Source organism: Equus asinus, chromosome 3, assembly GCF_041296235.1.
Source record: "Equus asinus isolate D_3611 breed Donkey chromosome 3, EquAss-T2T_v2, whole genome shotgun sequence".
Taxonomy (NCBI): domain Eukaryota; kingdom Metazoa; phylum Chordata; class Mammalia; order Perissodactyla; family Equidae; genus Equus; species Equus asinus.
The window spans coordinates 64,290,340-64,307,279 of NC_091792.1; the positions used below are offsets into that span (position 1 = coordinate 64,290,340).

Sequence of the window (16,940 nt, forward strand, 5' to 3'; positions counted from 1 at the left end):
TGCCTAGGTCGTTCTGGCTCTGGTTCCTCCCGTAGCCTGCCTCCCACCACTTCCGAGGGGAGCAGGAGATCATCTGCCATGTTGTGTTAATGGTGTTGCCTCTGATGGAAAACCTTCCTTCTCCGTCCACACAACCAGAAGGGAGCAGAAGCAACTGCAGAGGTTGACGGCGCAGGCACGGTCTTGGACTTAGAGCTGCCAATAACAAACATAAAGCGTGGCTGTGAGGCTCGGATATCAGATAATATATATGAACGAGCCCGTATATGGAAAATGATATGCAAATGTAAGGCAACATTGTTTTTATTTTCAATTCCTTCTCCTGAAGAGGATTTTTCTTGGCCCCAAGCTATAAGAACATAGGAAAAAGGAGTATAGGGGAATTATTCAAGCCTAAGAGAAGTCTCTCTTTGATTTTCTGCAATCACACACCACTGAATTTGCTGACCTGGAGATCCTGACATCTGTGTCCTGGGGCAGAACTGCCTGGGCCAGCCTGTCAACCACCTGCAGGGAGGGAAAGAAGGAGGGACAGGGCGTAGGATCTTGCCAAGTGGTGAAGTCTATGAAGCAGAGTTGGCTGGAACCGAGCATCAGCGCTAGGTTGGCCAATGCAAATGACACAGCTGGATTTTCTGGCTCCAGCCCTGGCTTCAGCATCCCACGCCTCTGGGCACAGGGGGGCATTTTGGGAAGCCAAGCAGCTGCCCGCCTGGCAGAGGAACTCCACTGTTCCTCTGAGTCTGGGGGAGTCCAAGAGTGGGCAGGTGAGTCTGAGCTGGCTTCCATGGGACTTGAAGCACCCTCCACACCCCTCCCCTTGCCCCAGCACTGAATCTCAACAATACTATCCAAAGAGGTGCATGGCTGAAGCTTCCTGGCCCCAGTGGGGCACATTAGAGAGAAAACCAGGGGGTCACGGAAGCCCAGGTAGGGGACAGCACTGTGGACAGGAGGCTGGGGCCTTATTCCGATCCTTCTCCACCCTGGCCTGGTCACTTACTCCTCCTCCCTGAGTCCCAGTTACCCCAGGTCTTGAGTAGGGCCCAGAAATCTTTTCTTGTAAAATCTCCTCAGGCGATTCTGATGATCACACAGGTTAGAAACCAGGCGCTCAACCAGATGGTCACTAAATCTATTGACTGGTTTTTGGCAGCTGTTCCTGCCTACTCCTCTGCCTTTCTCTGAATTGTGTTCACTTAAATAAATAAACCAATATATGGGAGGGACTCATTCAAGGAGAGAAGAAATATGAACTGACATTTCCTGAGGAGATCTTCTGTGCTGTGTGCTTTACCATCTTCATCTCTGTGCCCCCTGCCCAGAAATCAGGCATAGACTGTAATGTACTCTCAGCAACTTGCCTTGTTCCCTTTTCCTGACTCTGAAATGCAAGGGCTGCTCTGCTGGGGATCTCCTCACAGTCTAAGGGGGGAAAATGGGAATGGGAACTCACGTTTCTTTTTTGCTATTTTAGTTACATTTAATTTTTTTAAACTAAAAATTGTATGAAAGGAACATCCATATGTGTTTTTTAAGGTCTGTAAGGAAAAATAGTAATCATCTGCTTTATCTCTCCCCATATTCCAAAATTGCCCCCCCCCATTGCCCACAAAACCACTTTTACCCACTTCTTTTGGTAGTTCTCTCTGTAATATATTGTACTGCTTTTTTTTTTTGGTATGGCAGTTTTAGACTTGTCTGTTATGATAATATGTGAGGTGTTAGCTCTCTTATTGCCTCCCCCACCTGTTATCTTCCCATCCTCTCAATATAGTTGAATCACTATCGTGTATTTTATGTCAATAGTCAGGGTGTACATCATTAAGACTTTAGAAATATTGTTTGTGGCAGAGTCAAGTAGCACACTATCATTGCACGCTTTCCTGTATAGTTTTTATTTTTCCTGGAGTTATTAATTGCTTTTCTTTTTACTTGCATAATTTTCCGTAATTCTTTTCAGAAGCTCCATCATATAATCTACCATATCATTTATGTTATCAAGTGTCTGTTTTTTCTAGAGAGCCTTCCGTTCTTCTCCCGTCTGGACAGGTCACTCCCTAGGTTTGCTCTGGAGAGTCCTGTGAGAGTTCTCTTCACCATTCTTCTGAGTTGCAACCCCATTTCCTGGAATCTGGCTTTTTCTCTCTGAGTTTGGTTTTTTGTTTGCTGCCACCTGTTCTCCCACAGTTTCCTAAGACATTGTTGATGGGAACTAAATTTCCTGAATCTTTGCATGTTTGGAAAATATTTCTCTTTTGCTCTCATATTGGGCTGATAGATTAACTGGGTACAGAAATGTAGACTGAAAATAATTTTCCATCATGGTTTTAAGATACATTTGCTCAGGAGAAGTGTAATGCCATTCTTATTCCTTTGTGTGTAATTTTTTTCTTTGTTCTGTCTCTGGAAGCTTTTAAGTTCTTTGCTTTATGCTTGGTGTTCTGGAATTTTAGGATCAAACTCTTGGGTTTAGGTTTTTAAAAATTCCTTGTTCTGGGCCTTTGGCAGGTTCTTTTAATCCAGTGACATGAACTCTTTAGTTCTAGGAACATTTCCTATATTATTTATTTGATCATTTTTCTTCTCCATTTTCTCTCTCTTTCTGGAATTTCTGTTAGTCAGTTGTTAATCCACTTGAATTAATCCCCTAATTTTCTTATCTTTTCTCTCTTATTTCTTATTTCTGTGTCCTATCTTCTGAGAAATGTCTTCAGTCGTATCTTCTAACACTTCTGTTGAAAGTTTTATTTTATTTACTAATTTCCAAGAACTCTTTCTTGTTCAATGTTTCTTCCTTTTTCATCGCACCTTGTTCTTGCTTTATGGCCTCTCATATTTCTATGACCATATGAGATGGGTTGTCCAGATTTGAGAATGAGAAACTACAGAAGTTGTTTGGATGCTCTCTGCTGCTTTCCGCTTTAGAGTGACTGAGATGAGACTTTGCCGTTTCTTTGGAAGACCCTCCTCCCCCTGAATATTAGTATCTGGAAATTTCTGCCTCGGGGGCTATTCAGTTTTTCTGAAGAACCCTATCTTCCTACCTGGGGAAGATGGCCATCAGCAGGTCGAACAAGAGGAAGGGACTGGAGGCCCGCCTGCTCTACAGCGAGACTTTCCATTAATACCTCTTTTTCAGCCCTGAGTCTCACCCTCACTATTTGGTGCCTGAAGCCCCCAAGTTCATAGCCTTTTCTGTCCTCTTTCTCCTAAGAATAATGCCTGTTTCCTGCCTAAGGAGTAAGTATCTGGCTGCTAGTATTCCGAACGTAGATAGGTTTCTAGCCTATGTCCTCACGTTCCTCCATGCCTCACCCCACCCGCCTCCCTGCCCAGTGCCTTCACGTTCTCAGTTTCTCCAGGGGTCTGTGGCATGGCTTGGCTCTTTTCTCGTAGGGATCATTCTCAGCGAGCGCATTTCTCCTCCTCAGTGCTGAAATAGTTACTACTGCTCCCATCATCAAAGCCTCCTCTTCTGCAACGTCCATTCGGTCTCCAAGTCTGTTGATCCTTCCTTTCAATCACCTCTCGCATTTACCTGCTTTCCCCTTCTCTGCCGTCACTTCACCTCCACAGTCAGACCCTGTTGTCTCTTACCTGGTTCATTCCAACTGCCTTCTTCTAACAGTCCCCTCACCCTCTGGTGCATTTCTTTCCAGTCAGTTCTGCACCCTGTAACTACACAAATTTGGTCATCTCATTCCCCGCTGAAAGCCTCATTAAAGTGTAGACTCAGGACGACCTCAACTGGAGCACGGATGGCCAGCCTTCCCTGCCCTCTTCAGCCTCTCCTGCCCCGATCTCCTTCCCACAACACGTGCTCCGTCTTCCGCTGTCCTGGACTGTTTCTGTTCTTCTGTTAAGCCATGCTTTCTCTTAGCACCACGCCTGTGCGCAGGTTGCTTTTTGCTTTTCTTTTTCTTGTCAAGCACTCCTACCTATCCTGCCAGCCTCGGCTCAGATGCCATTTCCTCAGGAAAGATTTTCCTGGCCCCAACTAGTATATGCTCCACATACATCCCCAGGGCAGCACTGCTTGTCCTTCCTGAGCTACAAGCCCCTCTGGAGCAGGAACAATAGTTTGATTACTCTTGCATCCCCAGTGCCTAGCACAGCACCTGGCACATAATATATACTCAATAAATACTTGTTGAGCAAATGAACATATGAATAAATGATTGGATTTCTATGTTCAGATGCAGAAAGTGAGGTTTAGAGAGGCCAAGCAAATGATTCAAGGTCATCCAGCTGGGATCTGCACTGAGGTCCCTCTGGCTCCAAAGTCTAGGAGCCCCTGTTTGATGATGGGCACTTCGTCTTTTCAGCTGCACTTACTTTCCTAGGCCTTGGCCTCTGGCTCAGAGATGTTGACCTTTGCCCCTCTGGGGATTGAATTTTCAGGGCCCTCTAGGGTGGCTTTACTGTCAGCATTCGTGTCCAGCTGCTCCTGCCTGGATCTCCCAAGGTCCTGCAGTAGGTGCCTGCCAGCCAAGTGTCTGTAATAAGAGACACTGGCGCCTGAGGGAGGCGGGTGGGGGTCATCGCCCGTTCAGCACCAGGCTCTGTGGACCTGCCCCTCCTTTCCCATCCCCTCCTCAGCCCCCCTCAGCACGCATTTTCTCTGTCCCAGGCACCCAGAGAAACTCAGACTGTGAGGAATGTTATGGGGGATGCAGATGGGAAGTGTGAGGAAGGCAGCTTGTTGGTGCCCTCCCTAGCTGCTCCCTTAACGAGCAGAGGTGTGAGTTCTGTTTTGGCCAAATTCAGAGATCGCTGTCCTCTGGGGAGAAGTCAGGGCTGAAAGTTCAGATTATTTTGCAGCTTTTGAAGCAAACATCCACTCAGAAAATATGATGTCACCAAGGATGGTTTGATTACCCTGTGGGGTGCTGGCAGCAAAGCCAGCGCTCTGCCGTCTCCACTCGTCGTCCCTCAGGAGAGAGACAAGAAGAGCAGGCGTTTCAAAGGAATAATGCTTCTGAAGGGAGGCGTCCCAGTGTCTTCTGGGTGTGTGTGTGTGTGTGTGTGTGTGTGTGTGTGTGTGTGTGAGAGAGAGAGAGAGAGAGGAGAGAGAGTCCCAGAAACCCGAGATATGAAACAAACCCCGCGCAGGGGCTCTGTAAATGCTCTTATTAAGTGTCTCTGCAGCTGGAACCATAGCTAGTGCAGGAAGCTTCCCTCTAGTCCAGGCCAGTCCAGGGTCTTTAGTATTGACTATAAGGAAAGCGAGGGGCTGCTGACTAATATTTCTTTTGCCGTCCTGAGAGTCCGGAGAGGCCGACCCGGAGCCCAGGAAGCTGTGAAGAGAGCGTCAACTCTTGGTGCCAAACGACTTCTCTTTCTCCCTTCCCTCTTTCACTCCTTTTCTTTTTGCTTGGATTCCTTCCTCATTTCAGCTGTTCCTCTTTCTCTTTTTTCCTTTTCTGCTGCTTCCTTTTCTCATCTCCTTCTCACCTTAAGCTGATAATATCTAACTTTATTTGTCCATTAGTAGATGCCAGCCCCTCATTTTTTCTAAACACCTTATTTGTACTGTCATTTAATAAAAATTATTTTTTTCCTTTAAATGTTTTACACAAGTCATCATTGCTCATTGTAAAAAAACATTAGAGGGGCTGGCCTGGTGGCATGCTGGTTGAGTTTGCCCACTCTGCTTCAGCAGCCCCGGGCTCACCAGTTCAGATCCTGAGCCTGGACCTACGCATCGCTCATCAAGCCATGCTGTGGCAGGCGTCCCAATATAAAGTAGAGAAAGATGGGCACGGATGTTAGCTCAGGGCCAGTCTTCCTCAGCAAAAAGAGGAGGATTGGCAGCAGATGTTAGCTCAGGGCTAATCTTCCTCAAAAAAAAACAAACAAAGCATAAAACATTAGAAAGTACAGGTGAGCTGAAAACAAACAAATACAAAACTACAACAACAACAAAATAACAACAAGGTTGACATTTTGGTGTATGTTCTTCCAGATTTCTTTGTAAGAATAAACCCTTGGAAACTTACTAGGGGATTCTTTCGAAGCCGGGAGCCCTGGGTTTGCAGCTGAAGCTCCACCTTGCACACATCGCAGTCCCTCCCTGTCCTGTTTGGAGCTCAGTTTCCCCAGGCTGCACCTGCATCGCAGGAACAGGCCTGGCTGTGCCAGTGGTAACCACACCCAGGATGAGAGAACAGATTTTTCTCTCAAGGAAGCCCCGCCTATTGCCTTTTGCCGCCGTTTCAAGAATCAGACCTGGATTCTCGGCCCAGCCGCCCTCCCCTTCACATCCCCTTGGGCCTCACCCTGACTGCTCAGCTTTCACTGTTTCTGCCAACGCATTGGAAACTGCAGCACGCTCCTGCTTTCCCTCCACCTGCACTAACAAACACAGAGTGCTGCCCCAGCACTATTCCCCACGTCCTACATGTCCTCTGCCAGGCGCAGGTGCTGCATGATAGCGTGCTGAGGGCTCCTGGGCCCGGCTCCGTCTCCACTGAGGTACCCGGAAGCTCCTCTCCCGAGAGGCTCAGGACTGTTTTTTCCCCTGGAGCATCGTGGCCAAGTTTTTGTGGCCCTGCGTTCAGGAGCCCTGGGCCAGGGCCGTGGGTGTGGGCAGCTTTCGGTTCCATGTGGGTTCTCAACAGGAAGGGCTTTCATGTGGGTGCCAGCTGGACTCCTGGGCCCCGCTTTGGCCCTGGCAGGGCCTGAGGAGGGAGAGTGCAAGTGTGAAAAACACCCTCTGTTTGGGAGCTGGTTGGTGGGAAGGAGAGACAGAACGGGGAGGACAGGCAGGTCAAAGTGTTTGTCCAGGCTGAGAAGAGAGACCATCGTGGCCCTATGGAAATGAGACAATACGGCCTTTTCCACCCAAGAAGAGGCCTTGGCAGAGACACAGGGAAGAAAAGCCTGTTGGGTGGGGATGAAAAACAGAGTTTCTCAAGCTGCCTTTGCTCTCTGCCTCTCCCCAGGCTCCCTGAGCCTAATCAGGTCAAGCATCCAGCGCCCGCTCTGCTGCCAGACACAGTGGCATTGTTGAAATCCCCAGCCTCCCCCATGCCCGCTCCCCACTGAGAAGCGACTTGTGACAAAGAGGCCCTGAGAGACGGGCCTGAGAGGACAGTGGCCCAAGGTCTGGGGAGGCAGGGCACTCCCTCTGTCACTCTCTCCTCCCTCCCACTGGTTATTTTCCTACCCGGGACCTGAGGGGGAAAACAGGCCGGCCTCAGGAAAACCTGAAGGCTGTTTTTGTTTACATAAAGGCCCATTCTGAGCAAACTGCTCCCTGAAAGGTCAGCACTAATCGCAGGCAGCGCTGGGACCGCAGAGTGGGTTTGGGAGGTGCAGGGAGAAAGGAAACCTGGGCCACTCAGGGTCAGATGACTTCACTGGAGTGGGGAAATGGAAGGCCGGCAGCCGGGAGGGGAACTTCCTGGAGAAGGGGCTCTGGAAGAGGTTCATGGCTCCATAAAACTTAAATAGGGCTTGTTTATCTGCCTTCCAGAACACCCCACAGCTTGGTCTAGAGGCCGGAGCCATGGGCAGGACACAGTGAGCTTGGCGTCGGGGCCTGGATCTGCCACTGCCTCTGGCTTCACCTCTTGGGGCCTCAGTTTGCAGAGAGCACCAAAGTAGAAGAACCTTGAGATCTCTACAAACCCACGTATTGTAGGCCTTCAGCAAACATTTACTGAGCACACACCGTGCACCTGACATCACGCTAAACCAAGGTCCCAGACAGGTGCCCCTTAGCCCCAGTTTGCCTGAGACTCTCCCAGTTTCACTACAGAAAACCTGGACGGTTGGTCACGCCAGCCCCAGAACTCAAGCAGCTCAGGATCTGGAAACAATGACAGATGTGCAATAGTGTGTGATGCGTGTGATAGAGTCTGCTGAGGCACGGGACTCGGTGGAGGCAGAGCTGGGAAGTCTCACCATGGTGACAACTGTGGGCAACAGGGGTCTATGGGTGGATTTTTTTTTAAATCAACTGCATTAAGATATAATTTATATACAATATACACACTTCAATGTACACTTCGATGAATTTTGACAAATGTATATATTCATGTGACTGTGACACCAATCAGAATTTACATCACCCCAGAAACTTCCCCAGTGCCCCTTTGCAGTCAGTCCCATCCTAACCATCCCATCCCAGCTAACCCCTTACCTGGCTTCTGTAGCTATGGATTGGTTTTACCTGTTCTAGAACTTCATTTAAATGGAGTTATACAGTCTGTGCTCTTTAAAGTCTGACTTCCTTTTGTTAGCATAATGTTTTTGAGATTCACCAAAGATGTGTTCCTTTTTTTACTCTGGAGTATGGCTGTGCCACAATTTGTTTATCCATTTCCCTGTTGAGGAACATTTGAGTTCTTTTCAGTTAGCTTTTTTTTTTTTTCACTATTGTGAATAATACTGTTATGAATATTGCATACTACTCTTTGTGCCTCTTGGGTAGATACCTAGAAGTGGAATTGTTGGATCATTTGTTAAGTCTATATTCAAATTTATAGGAAATTGCCTAATTTTCCAAAGTGGTTGTACCATTTTACAATCACACCATCAAGGTCTGAGCGTCCCAGCTGCTCCACATCCTCACCAGCATTTGGTATTATCAGTTCTTAAAATTTTAGCCATTCTAGTGATATCTCTTTGTAGTTTCATTTGCATTTCCCTAGTGATTAATGAAGTTGAACTCTTTTCATGTACTTACATGTCACTCGTATATCTTCTCCTGCAAAATGTCAGTTGAAGTCTTTTACCCATTTTTAAATTGGGCTGTACGTCTTTTTAAAATTGAACTGTAAGTGTTCTTTATATGCAAGTCCTTTGTCTAATGTATGTATTGCGAATATTTTCTCCCAGTCTGTAGTTTGCATTTTTATTTTCTTAAAGGTATCTTTTGAAGAACAGAAGGTTTTCATTTTGGTAAAGCCCAATTTACCAAGATTTTTCTTTTATGAAATCTTTACCTACCAAAAGCTCATGAAAATTCTCTTTTATGTTTCCTTCTAGAAGTTATATAGATTTAGTTCTTAAATTTAGGTCTGTGATCCATATTAGATAAACTTTTGTGTATGGTGTGAGGTAATGTCAAGTTTATTTTTTTTCCATATGGAAAAAAATCATTTGTTGAAAAGACGTTTCTTTCTTTATTGGAATTCTTTGGTGCCTTTGAGGAAAATCAGTTGATAGAATATGTCTGGGTCTATTTCTGCATTCTCTGTTTGGCTCCATTGATCTGTTTGTTGATCTTTACACCATTATCACATGTGTTGATTACTGTTACTTTAGAGTGAGTCTTGAAATCAAGTAGTATAGGGCCTCCAACTTAACTCTCCTTCAAAACTCTGTTGGCTTTTTCTAGGTCCTTTGCATTTTCATATACATTTTTAGGGTCAGTTTGTCAATTTGTTAAAAAAAACGTCTGCTGGGATTGTATTGGGAATGCATAGAATCTATAGATGAATATAGGGAGAATGGACATCTTAATATGGAGACTTCTTATACACGAACATTATATATATTTCCATTTGTAAAGCTATTTTAAAATTTCTCTTTGCAGCATTTTGTGGTTTTCAATATAGAAGTCATGTTCATTGTTCATAAATTTATTTCTATTTCTAGGTATTTAATGTTTTTATGTTATTGCTAACTGATTTTTTTTTTTCTGATGAGGAAGATCAGCCCTGAGCTAACACCTGTTGACAATCCTCCTCTTTTTCCTTGAGGAAGATTGGCCCCAAGCTAACATCTGTGCCAGTCTTCCCCTATTTTGTAAGTGGGACGCTGCTACTTGATGAGCAGTGTATAGGTCCATGCCCAGGATCTGAACCTGTGAACCCAGGCCGCCAAAGCAGAGTGCACTGAACTTAACCACTACACCACTGGGCTGGCCCTGCTAGATGATTTTTTAAATTAATTTTCCAATTATTTTGTTCCTTGTATATAGAAATACAATGGGTTTTAGTAAATTGACCTTCTATATCATGACGTTGATAAATTCCCTTATTAATAATAATTTTCTTGTACATTCCTAAGAATTTGCTACATAAACAACCATGCTGTCTATGGATAAAGACAGCTTTACATTTTTTCCCCAATATCTCTTTCTTTCTTTGCCTCATTTCACTGGGGAGGACCTCCTATAAAATATTGAATGGAAGGGTGAGAGATGAGATCCTTGCCTTCTTCCTGATTTTAGAAACAGCATTTAGTCTTTCATCACTAAGTATACGATTAGCTGTAGGTTTTTTTATAGATGCCCTTTATCAAGTTGAAGTTCCTTTGTAATTATAATTTGCTAGGAGTTACATTTTAAAATCAAGAAGGGTGTTGAGTTTTGTCAAATTATTTTTCTGCATCTGTTGAAATGGTTATATAATTTTCCTCCTTTGTTCTGTTAACATGGTAAATTACATTGATTGGTTTTTAAATGTTAAAACAATCTTGCATTCCTGGGATAAATTCCACTTGGTCATGGTGCATTATCTTTTTTAAATCTACCATTGGGTTTGATTTGTTAATATTGTTAATATTGTTAATTGTACTTGTTAGGAATTTCATGAAAGTTACTTGTCTGTAATTTCCTTTATTGTAATGTTCTTGTCTGGTTTTGTTATCAGATTTATGCTAGCTGTCTTAGTCCATTTTGGTTGCTGTAACAAAACACTAGAGACCAAGTGGGTTATAAACAATAGAAACTTATTTCTCACGGTTCTGGAGTCAAGGAAGATCAAGATCCAAGTTCAAGGCATCAGCAGATTCAGGTCTGGCAAGGCCTGCTTTCTGTTTCATAGACAGTCTTCTTTTCACTATGTCCTCACTTGGTGGAAGGGGCAAGAGGTCTCTCTGGTGTCTCTTTCATAAGGGCACTAATCCCATTCATGAAGGTTCTTCCCTCATGACCTAGTCACCTCCCAAAGAACCTACTTTCTAATACCATTACCATGGAGGTTAGGATTTCAACATGTAAATTTTGGGGGGACAAAATTATTCAATTCATAACACTGACCTCATAAAATGAGTTGAGAAGATTCCCTTTATCCTCTATGTCCTGAAAGAGTTTGCATAAGAATGATATTATACCTTCCTTAAATACTTTATAGAATTTACCTATAAAGCCATCAGAGACTGGTGTTCACTTTGTGAGAATTTTTCTTTAGTTAAAAATTCCATTTCTGTAACACATATGGGACTATACAGATTTTTTCATTTCTTCTTGAGTTAGTCTTTGTAAGTTGTGCTTGTCAAGGAGTATGTCCACTTCATCTAAGTAATCAAATGCATTGGCATAAAATTGTTTATTCCCTCAATTCCCTGTTCTTACTTTTATTATTATTAATTTTTCTACTTACTTTGGGTTTAGTTTGCTCTTCCATGTCTAGTTTCTTAAGGTTGACTTTAACCTTTCTTCTTATCTAATATAGACATTTAAAGCTATACATTTCCCTCTAAAAACTGCTTTAGCTGAATCCTACACAGAATATGAGCATTTTTATTACCATTTATTCTAAATATTTTCTGTTATCCCTTATGATATCTTTTTTGACCCAGGTGTTATTTAGTAGTATGATATTTAATTTACAAGTATTTGGGGATTTTCTAGATATCATATTTTCATTGATTTCTAATTTAATTTCATTATAATCAGAGAACATATTACATAAAATTTCGGTCTATAAAAATTTAACGAGGCTTAGTTTATGAGCCAAGATATATTCTATTTTCTTGGCCAATATTTCCTTGAAAGGAATGTGTATTAAGCTGTTGTTTGGCATAGTGTGCTGTAGTTACCAATTAGTTCAAGTTGCTTCAGATTTTCTTTATACTTACTGATTTGTTTTTTTTTTGTCTACTTATTTTGTCAGTTACTGAGAGAGGAGTGTGTTAAAATACTCAACTATGATTGTGAGTTTGCCTATTTCTTTCTTTGGTTCTGTTATTTTTGCTTCATGAATTTTGAAGCTCTGTTACTAAGTTTATATGTATGTAACATTATTATGTCTTCCTAGTGAATTATCTCTTTTATCCTTCTGACACATCCCTCTTTACCTCTTATAATCTCTAGAAGTCCACTTTATCTGCTGTTAACATAGCCATGCCAGCTTTCTTATGCATACTGTTGGCATGGTACATCTTTCCCCATCCTATTACTTTCAGTCAGTCTTTATATTTAAAGTGCATCTTATGTAGACAGCATCTAGTTGGGTCTTTTTAAAAAATCTGGCCTGACAATCTCTAAATTTTAATTAGAGTTTTTAGTCCTTCAGTATTTAATGTAACTATTGATATGATGGGGTATAACCTCTATTTGTTTCCCATTTGTTCTTTCTATTTCCTATTCTTCTCTTATTCCTTACCTGCCTTCTCATGGTTAATTAAATAACTTTTAATGCTCCACTTTATTTTTTCCATTGGCTTTTTAGCTATTCATCTTATTATTATATTTTAGTGCTTGCTCTAGTGTTAATAATATGCACTTTAACTTATAAAAGTCTATTTAGAGTCAATATTGTACCCCTTCACACTTTATAATTCACAATTTACACTTCATAGTTCCTATTTCTCACTTCACACCTGACACTCCCACTTCACACATCACTCTTCACTAATGTAATAACATTGCAAGAGCACAATTTCATTTACACACTTCCCCTTGTCCAACGTGCTTTTGTTATATTTTCTTAATACATTATAAATGCCATACAATCTTATTGTTTTCCTTAAACAATCAGTTGTCTTTTAATAAAATTCAGAAAAGATAAAAATCCCATAATTTTTTTTCAGTGGATCTAATCACACTATTTCTGCAGTGACTAATAGTTATACAATCACATTTACATAATTATAATTAAATGGTACTAGTTTTAGGTTTTTTCCCTAAATTTTAATATCTATCCACTCATTTACCATTTCTGCTGCTTTTCATTCCTTCCTGTAGATCCAACTTTCTATCTGATATTTCCTGTTAACATAAAGTATATCCCTTAGCAATTCTTATAAAGCAGATATGTTGGCTCTGATTCTGTGAGCTTTCGTTTTTCTGAAAATGTCTTCGTTTTTCTCTCATTTGGAAGGATATTTTCAATGAATATGAAATTCTATCTTGACAGTATTTTCTTTTAGAACTTCAAAGATTTCATTCTATTGTTTCTTGTCTCTATTGCTTCTGATTAGAAGTCAGTGATATTTCATATCATTGTTCCTCTGTATGTAATATGTCTTTATTCTCTGGCTGTTTTGGGTTTTTAGCAGTTTGACTCATAAGTGCATAGGTGTATTTTGCTTTGTATTTGTCCTCAGTCTTTCTTCTGGCTCTCCAATTTAATGTATGTTGGACTATTTGATATTTTCCCATATGCTCCTCAGGTTCTGTTCATTTTTCTGCTGTATTTTTTTTCCTCTTTATTCTTCAGTTTGGATAATTTCTTTTGATTTTTCTTCCAGTTTACTGACGTTTTATTTTTCCATTGTCAGTGTGCTGTCAATTCCCTCTAACGAATACTTTATTTCAGTTATTGTAATTTTTAGTTTTAAAATTTTCATTTATTTTTTATAGCTTCTACTTCTCTGTTGAGATTCCCTATTTTATCACTCATTATGACCATATTTTCCTTTAGTTCTTTTAACATAGTTGTTATTAGATTTTTAGTGTTTGCTAACATTTTGGTAACCTCTGGGTCAGTTTCTATTGCCTATTTTTTTCTTGACAGTGGTCACATTTCTCTGGTTTTGTTCTTGATTTTTGCAAGGAGGCACATCTGATCATTTTTTATTCTTTATTTGACATTGTTGATGACATTTTAGAGACTATAGAGTCTTGTTTTCCTCAGAAGAGTGTTGATTTTTGTTCTTGCAAATAGTTCAATCACAGGTTGGTCCTCCTGAATTTGTCTTGACTTGATTTTATGCTTTGTTATGGCAAGTCTATAAAAAGCCCAAGTTATTTTCCAAGTGCTCTAATTTCATGGAACTCAACCTCCAAACTCTGTCTTTTAGACATTTTTTAGAACTTGACTTTAGATTTTTAGGATGGGTCTGTGATAGGATTTACTCTAGGATATAGACCTTACTCCTAAATCACAGCTTTTCTGATGCCTCAACCTGATGCCCAAGATGTTAACAAGGTGTTAATGACATCTGTCCACTCTGGCTGGTATGGATTTCCAACATCTCCAGGACTTCTTGACCTCTTATATCTCCGTTCCATTCTCAAGCCCCTATCAGTTTCACAGGTAATCTTGTGTTGTCTTGACCTGTGCATATACAGCCCTCATCCAAGGCCTCATGGGTGACCCAAACACAATTTTTGGGTCCCTTTTATGCACTTGTCTCTCTTATTCAATGCCCTGTTCTACAGATCCCAGTTGTTTCAGCTGCTCCAAACTCTGAACCCTGATTCTTCAGCTCAGCCAGGCTGCTATTCTTAGATTAGACTTTCATCCTCTGCCCTCAGTTACAAAATTGTCCCATGATTGATCATGGTGTTCACCTTGTGGGTTTTCTCTTAGCAATTGTAGTCTTGCATTGCCTATTATCCACTGTCTGAAAACAGTTGTGTCATTTATTTTGTCCAGTTTTATGGTTGTTTGTGATGGGAGGGCTGATCTGATACAAGTTACTCTGCTATATCCATAAGTGGAAGTCATCCAGTGGATTTCAGTTAGGGAAGTCTCAAAATCACTTCAGTCTGTATCCTATGGTAAGGTATTGAGGGAGACCACTTAGGAGACCCTTGACCTACTCTGATGGGGATGGGTTATTTTACCGAACTCTACCACATTTTCCACTCCCTTTATATTCCTTCCTTTTTCTGCATCCCTTCTTCCAGTTATAGTCCTTCCCTCTGGTGATTTGATCTTGCTGGGACCTGGGGTGACAAACAGATGTGTTTAACTCCTTTGGCTCGGAGTTACCTCCTGGCAGTTCATAAAGAGGTACAAATATCTCTCTTTCATGGCCAACTTCCATTCCTCCTCCATGTCTTTTATTATCCTGCATGGGTCAAGTTCACAAAATAGATCATGAGTAACGTATACTTACCAAGCTATCATGGAGGTAAGCTTGTTATTGATCTCAGCTCCATTTGCTTCTTATGCCCACGCATTCCCTCACCTTCTCCTTCTGAGCTGTTCACTTCCTCAACTATCTGCTCATTCCTTTCTTCTATACATGCTTTTCCTCTTCCTATTTTATTTCCTATCTTTAAAAAAATTTCTTGGGGCCAGCCCCATGGCATAGTGGTTTAGTTTGGCATACTCTACTTCAGTGGCCTGGGTTTGCCAGTTCAGATCCTGGGCATGGACCTAAACCACTCATCAGTCATGCTGTGGCAGCAACCCACACACAAAATAGATGAAGATTGGCACAGATGTTAGCTCAGGGCTAATCTTCCTCAAGCGAAAACAGAGGAAGATGGCAATGGATATGAGCTCAGCGTGAATCTTCCTCACCAAAAAAAAAAAGTCTCATCTTTGGGTCATATGAATATGTATATATCTTTCTGTAAATTGATTTGTATGTATATGTACACATATAAATTGATTTACATATAAATACCTGTATATGTACATACCTGATGGGGGATGTTACTGAGAGTGTATATAGCATAGTTTCTGTGGAATGAAGTTGGCAAACTGAGGTTAGAGACCATCTAGGGAGAGAGAACTATATTTACTAAGCACTGGCTCTGAGTCAAGGCACTAAAATATACCCTTTACATACAAATTTTGTTTAATCCTCGTTACTACTCTGTGAAGCATGGATTCTTACACTTATTTTTCAGAAGGAAATCTGGGGCTCAATGAGGTAAAGTAACTTGCTCAAGACACAGCTGGTAAACAACAGAGCAAGGACTCAAACCAACATCTCTCTGGCTCGATTCTGGATTCTTTCCATTACACAATATTTTCTTCCGAGAAAGATGTCTGTTAAGAAATGTAATTCAAAGTCACGTAGTTCCTTGACTCATGAGATTGGAATGAAGGGAAACAGATATTTGTGGCAGTAGACCCAGGGTCCAGCATGGCCTTGATGGAAATTGTCAAACTTCAGGGTCCTCTATTATAATCTCCTACCTGGAATCTGATTGATCTGGGAGGGTTTATGATCAGGCAGAGAAGAATGAGAAAGGTGGGAGAATTTAGCCGAGGGGATCAGAGATTTAATTAATTGAAATCACAGAAAGGAAATCCTAGGACTCACAAGGAGATGGGCCTAAGATTTAGGAAGAGAAGGGATTAAGGATGAGGTCAGAGGAAGAATAGAAACCTCAAGGGACAAGGGGTCATTCAGCACAGAAATTTACAGGAATCCGCAGAGTGCAGGATTAATGAAGCGGACCAAGAGACTTCCCAGAAGCCACTCATGTGTGGAGAGACAGGAACTGGGTGAATGCAGTCAGCCTTCCCTAGTCTCAGCAGGAGGTGACAACATACATCATTTATAATCAGGATGAAACCAGTGGTCTCGTTGGAAATGTTAGCATATTATGAAAGTATATTGAAATAAAGCATGATGTCATGACAAGTGCAAGAAGAAGGGAAGGAACCGCAGAGTTTGAAAAAGAACAAAGTGAAGGGAAATAAGAATCCCCCAGAGATTGTCTCATTCTGGCCAAGGGAGAGAGACTGAGCTGAGGGATTCAAAACGGTGGTCCCCTGAAAGCTGTACTCTGGAGAGTACTGATGATGTGCTAATCTCTCCCCAGTCTGCATTAAATGTCAATACTCCTTGATTTGAAAAGCTGCCTGACTTCTTTACTTTTTTATATTTTAAAATAAAAGCAATTGCTTAACACATTCACAAAATCCAAAAGGTGCCATGGAACATACAGGGACACGTAGTTCTCTCTCCTACCTGTGTCGCCTGCTCCCCCAGTTCTCCTTTCCAGAGGCAGCTCCTATTGTCAGGCTGTCATGGATCCTTCCAAAGATATTCGCAGCATTTAAAAACAG

The 16,940-nt window shown here is 41.8% G+C and overlaps 2 protein-coding genes across 4 annotated transcripts in view; one reads left to right on the forward strand and one right to left on the reverse strand.

Annotated features, from left to right (window-relative positions):
• CCDC25 (coiled-coil domain containing 25) overlaps window positions 1-5,968 on the forward strand; it is a 64,868-nt gene extending 58,900 nt beyond the window's left edge. Inside the window, exon 9 of one of the 2 annotated variants that reach the window (XM_044766869.2) lies at window positions 8-5,965. In XM_044766869.2, coding sequence (XP_044622804.2) covers window positions 8-193 — 186 coding nt within the window. In that variant the 3' untranslated portion in view covers window positions 194-5,965. Of the gene's footprint in view, window positions 1-7 lie in introns of both variants that reach the window. The other variant, XM_070505149.1, reaches the window with a different exon arrangement.
• Window positions 1-16,940, reverse strand: part of SCARA3 (scavenger receptor class A member 3) — a 122,569-nt gene that overhangs the window by 38,981 nt on the left and 66,648 nt on the right. The window contains exon 6 of one of the 2 annotated variants that reach the window (XM_044766868.2): window positions 16,877-16,908. The exons of the other annotated variant lie outside the window; for it this stretch is intronic. Coding sequence (XP_044622803.1) covers window positions 16,892-16,908 — 17 coding nt within the window. The 3' untranslated portion in view covers window positions 16,877-16,891. Of the gene's footprint in view, window positions 1-16,876; window positions 16,909-16,940 lie in introns of those variants that run through there. 2 annotated transcript variants of the gene reach the window in all.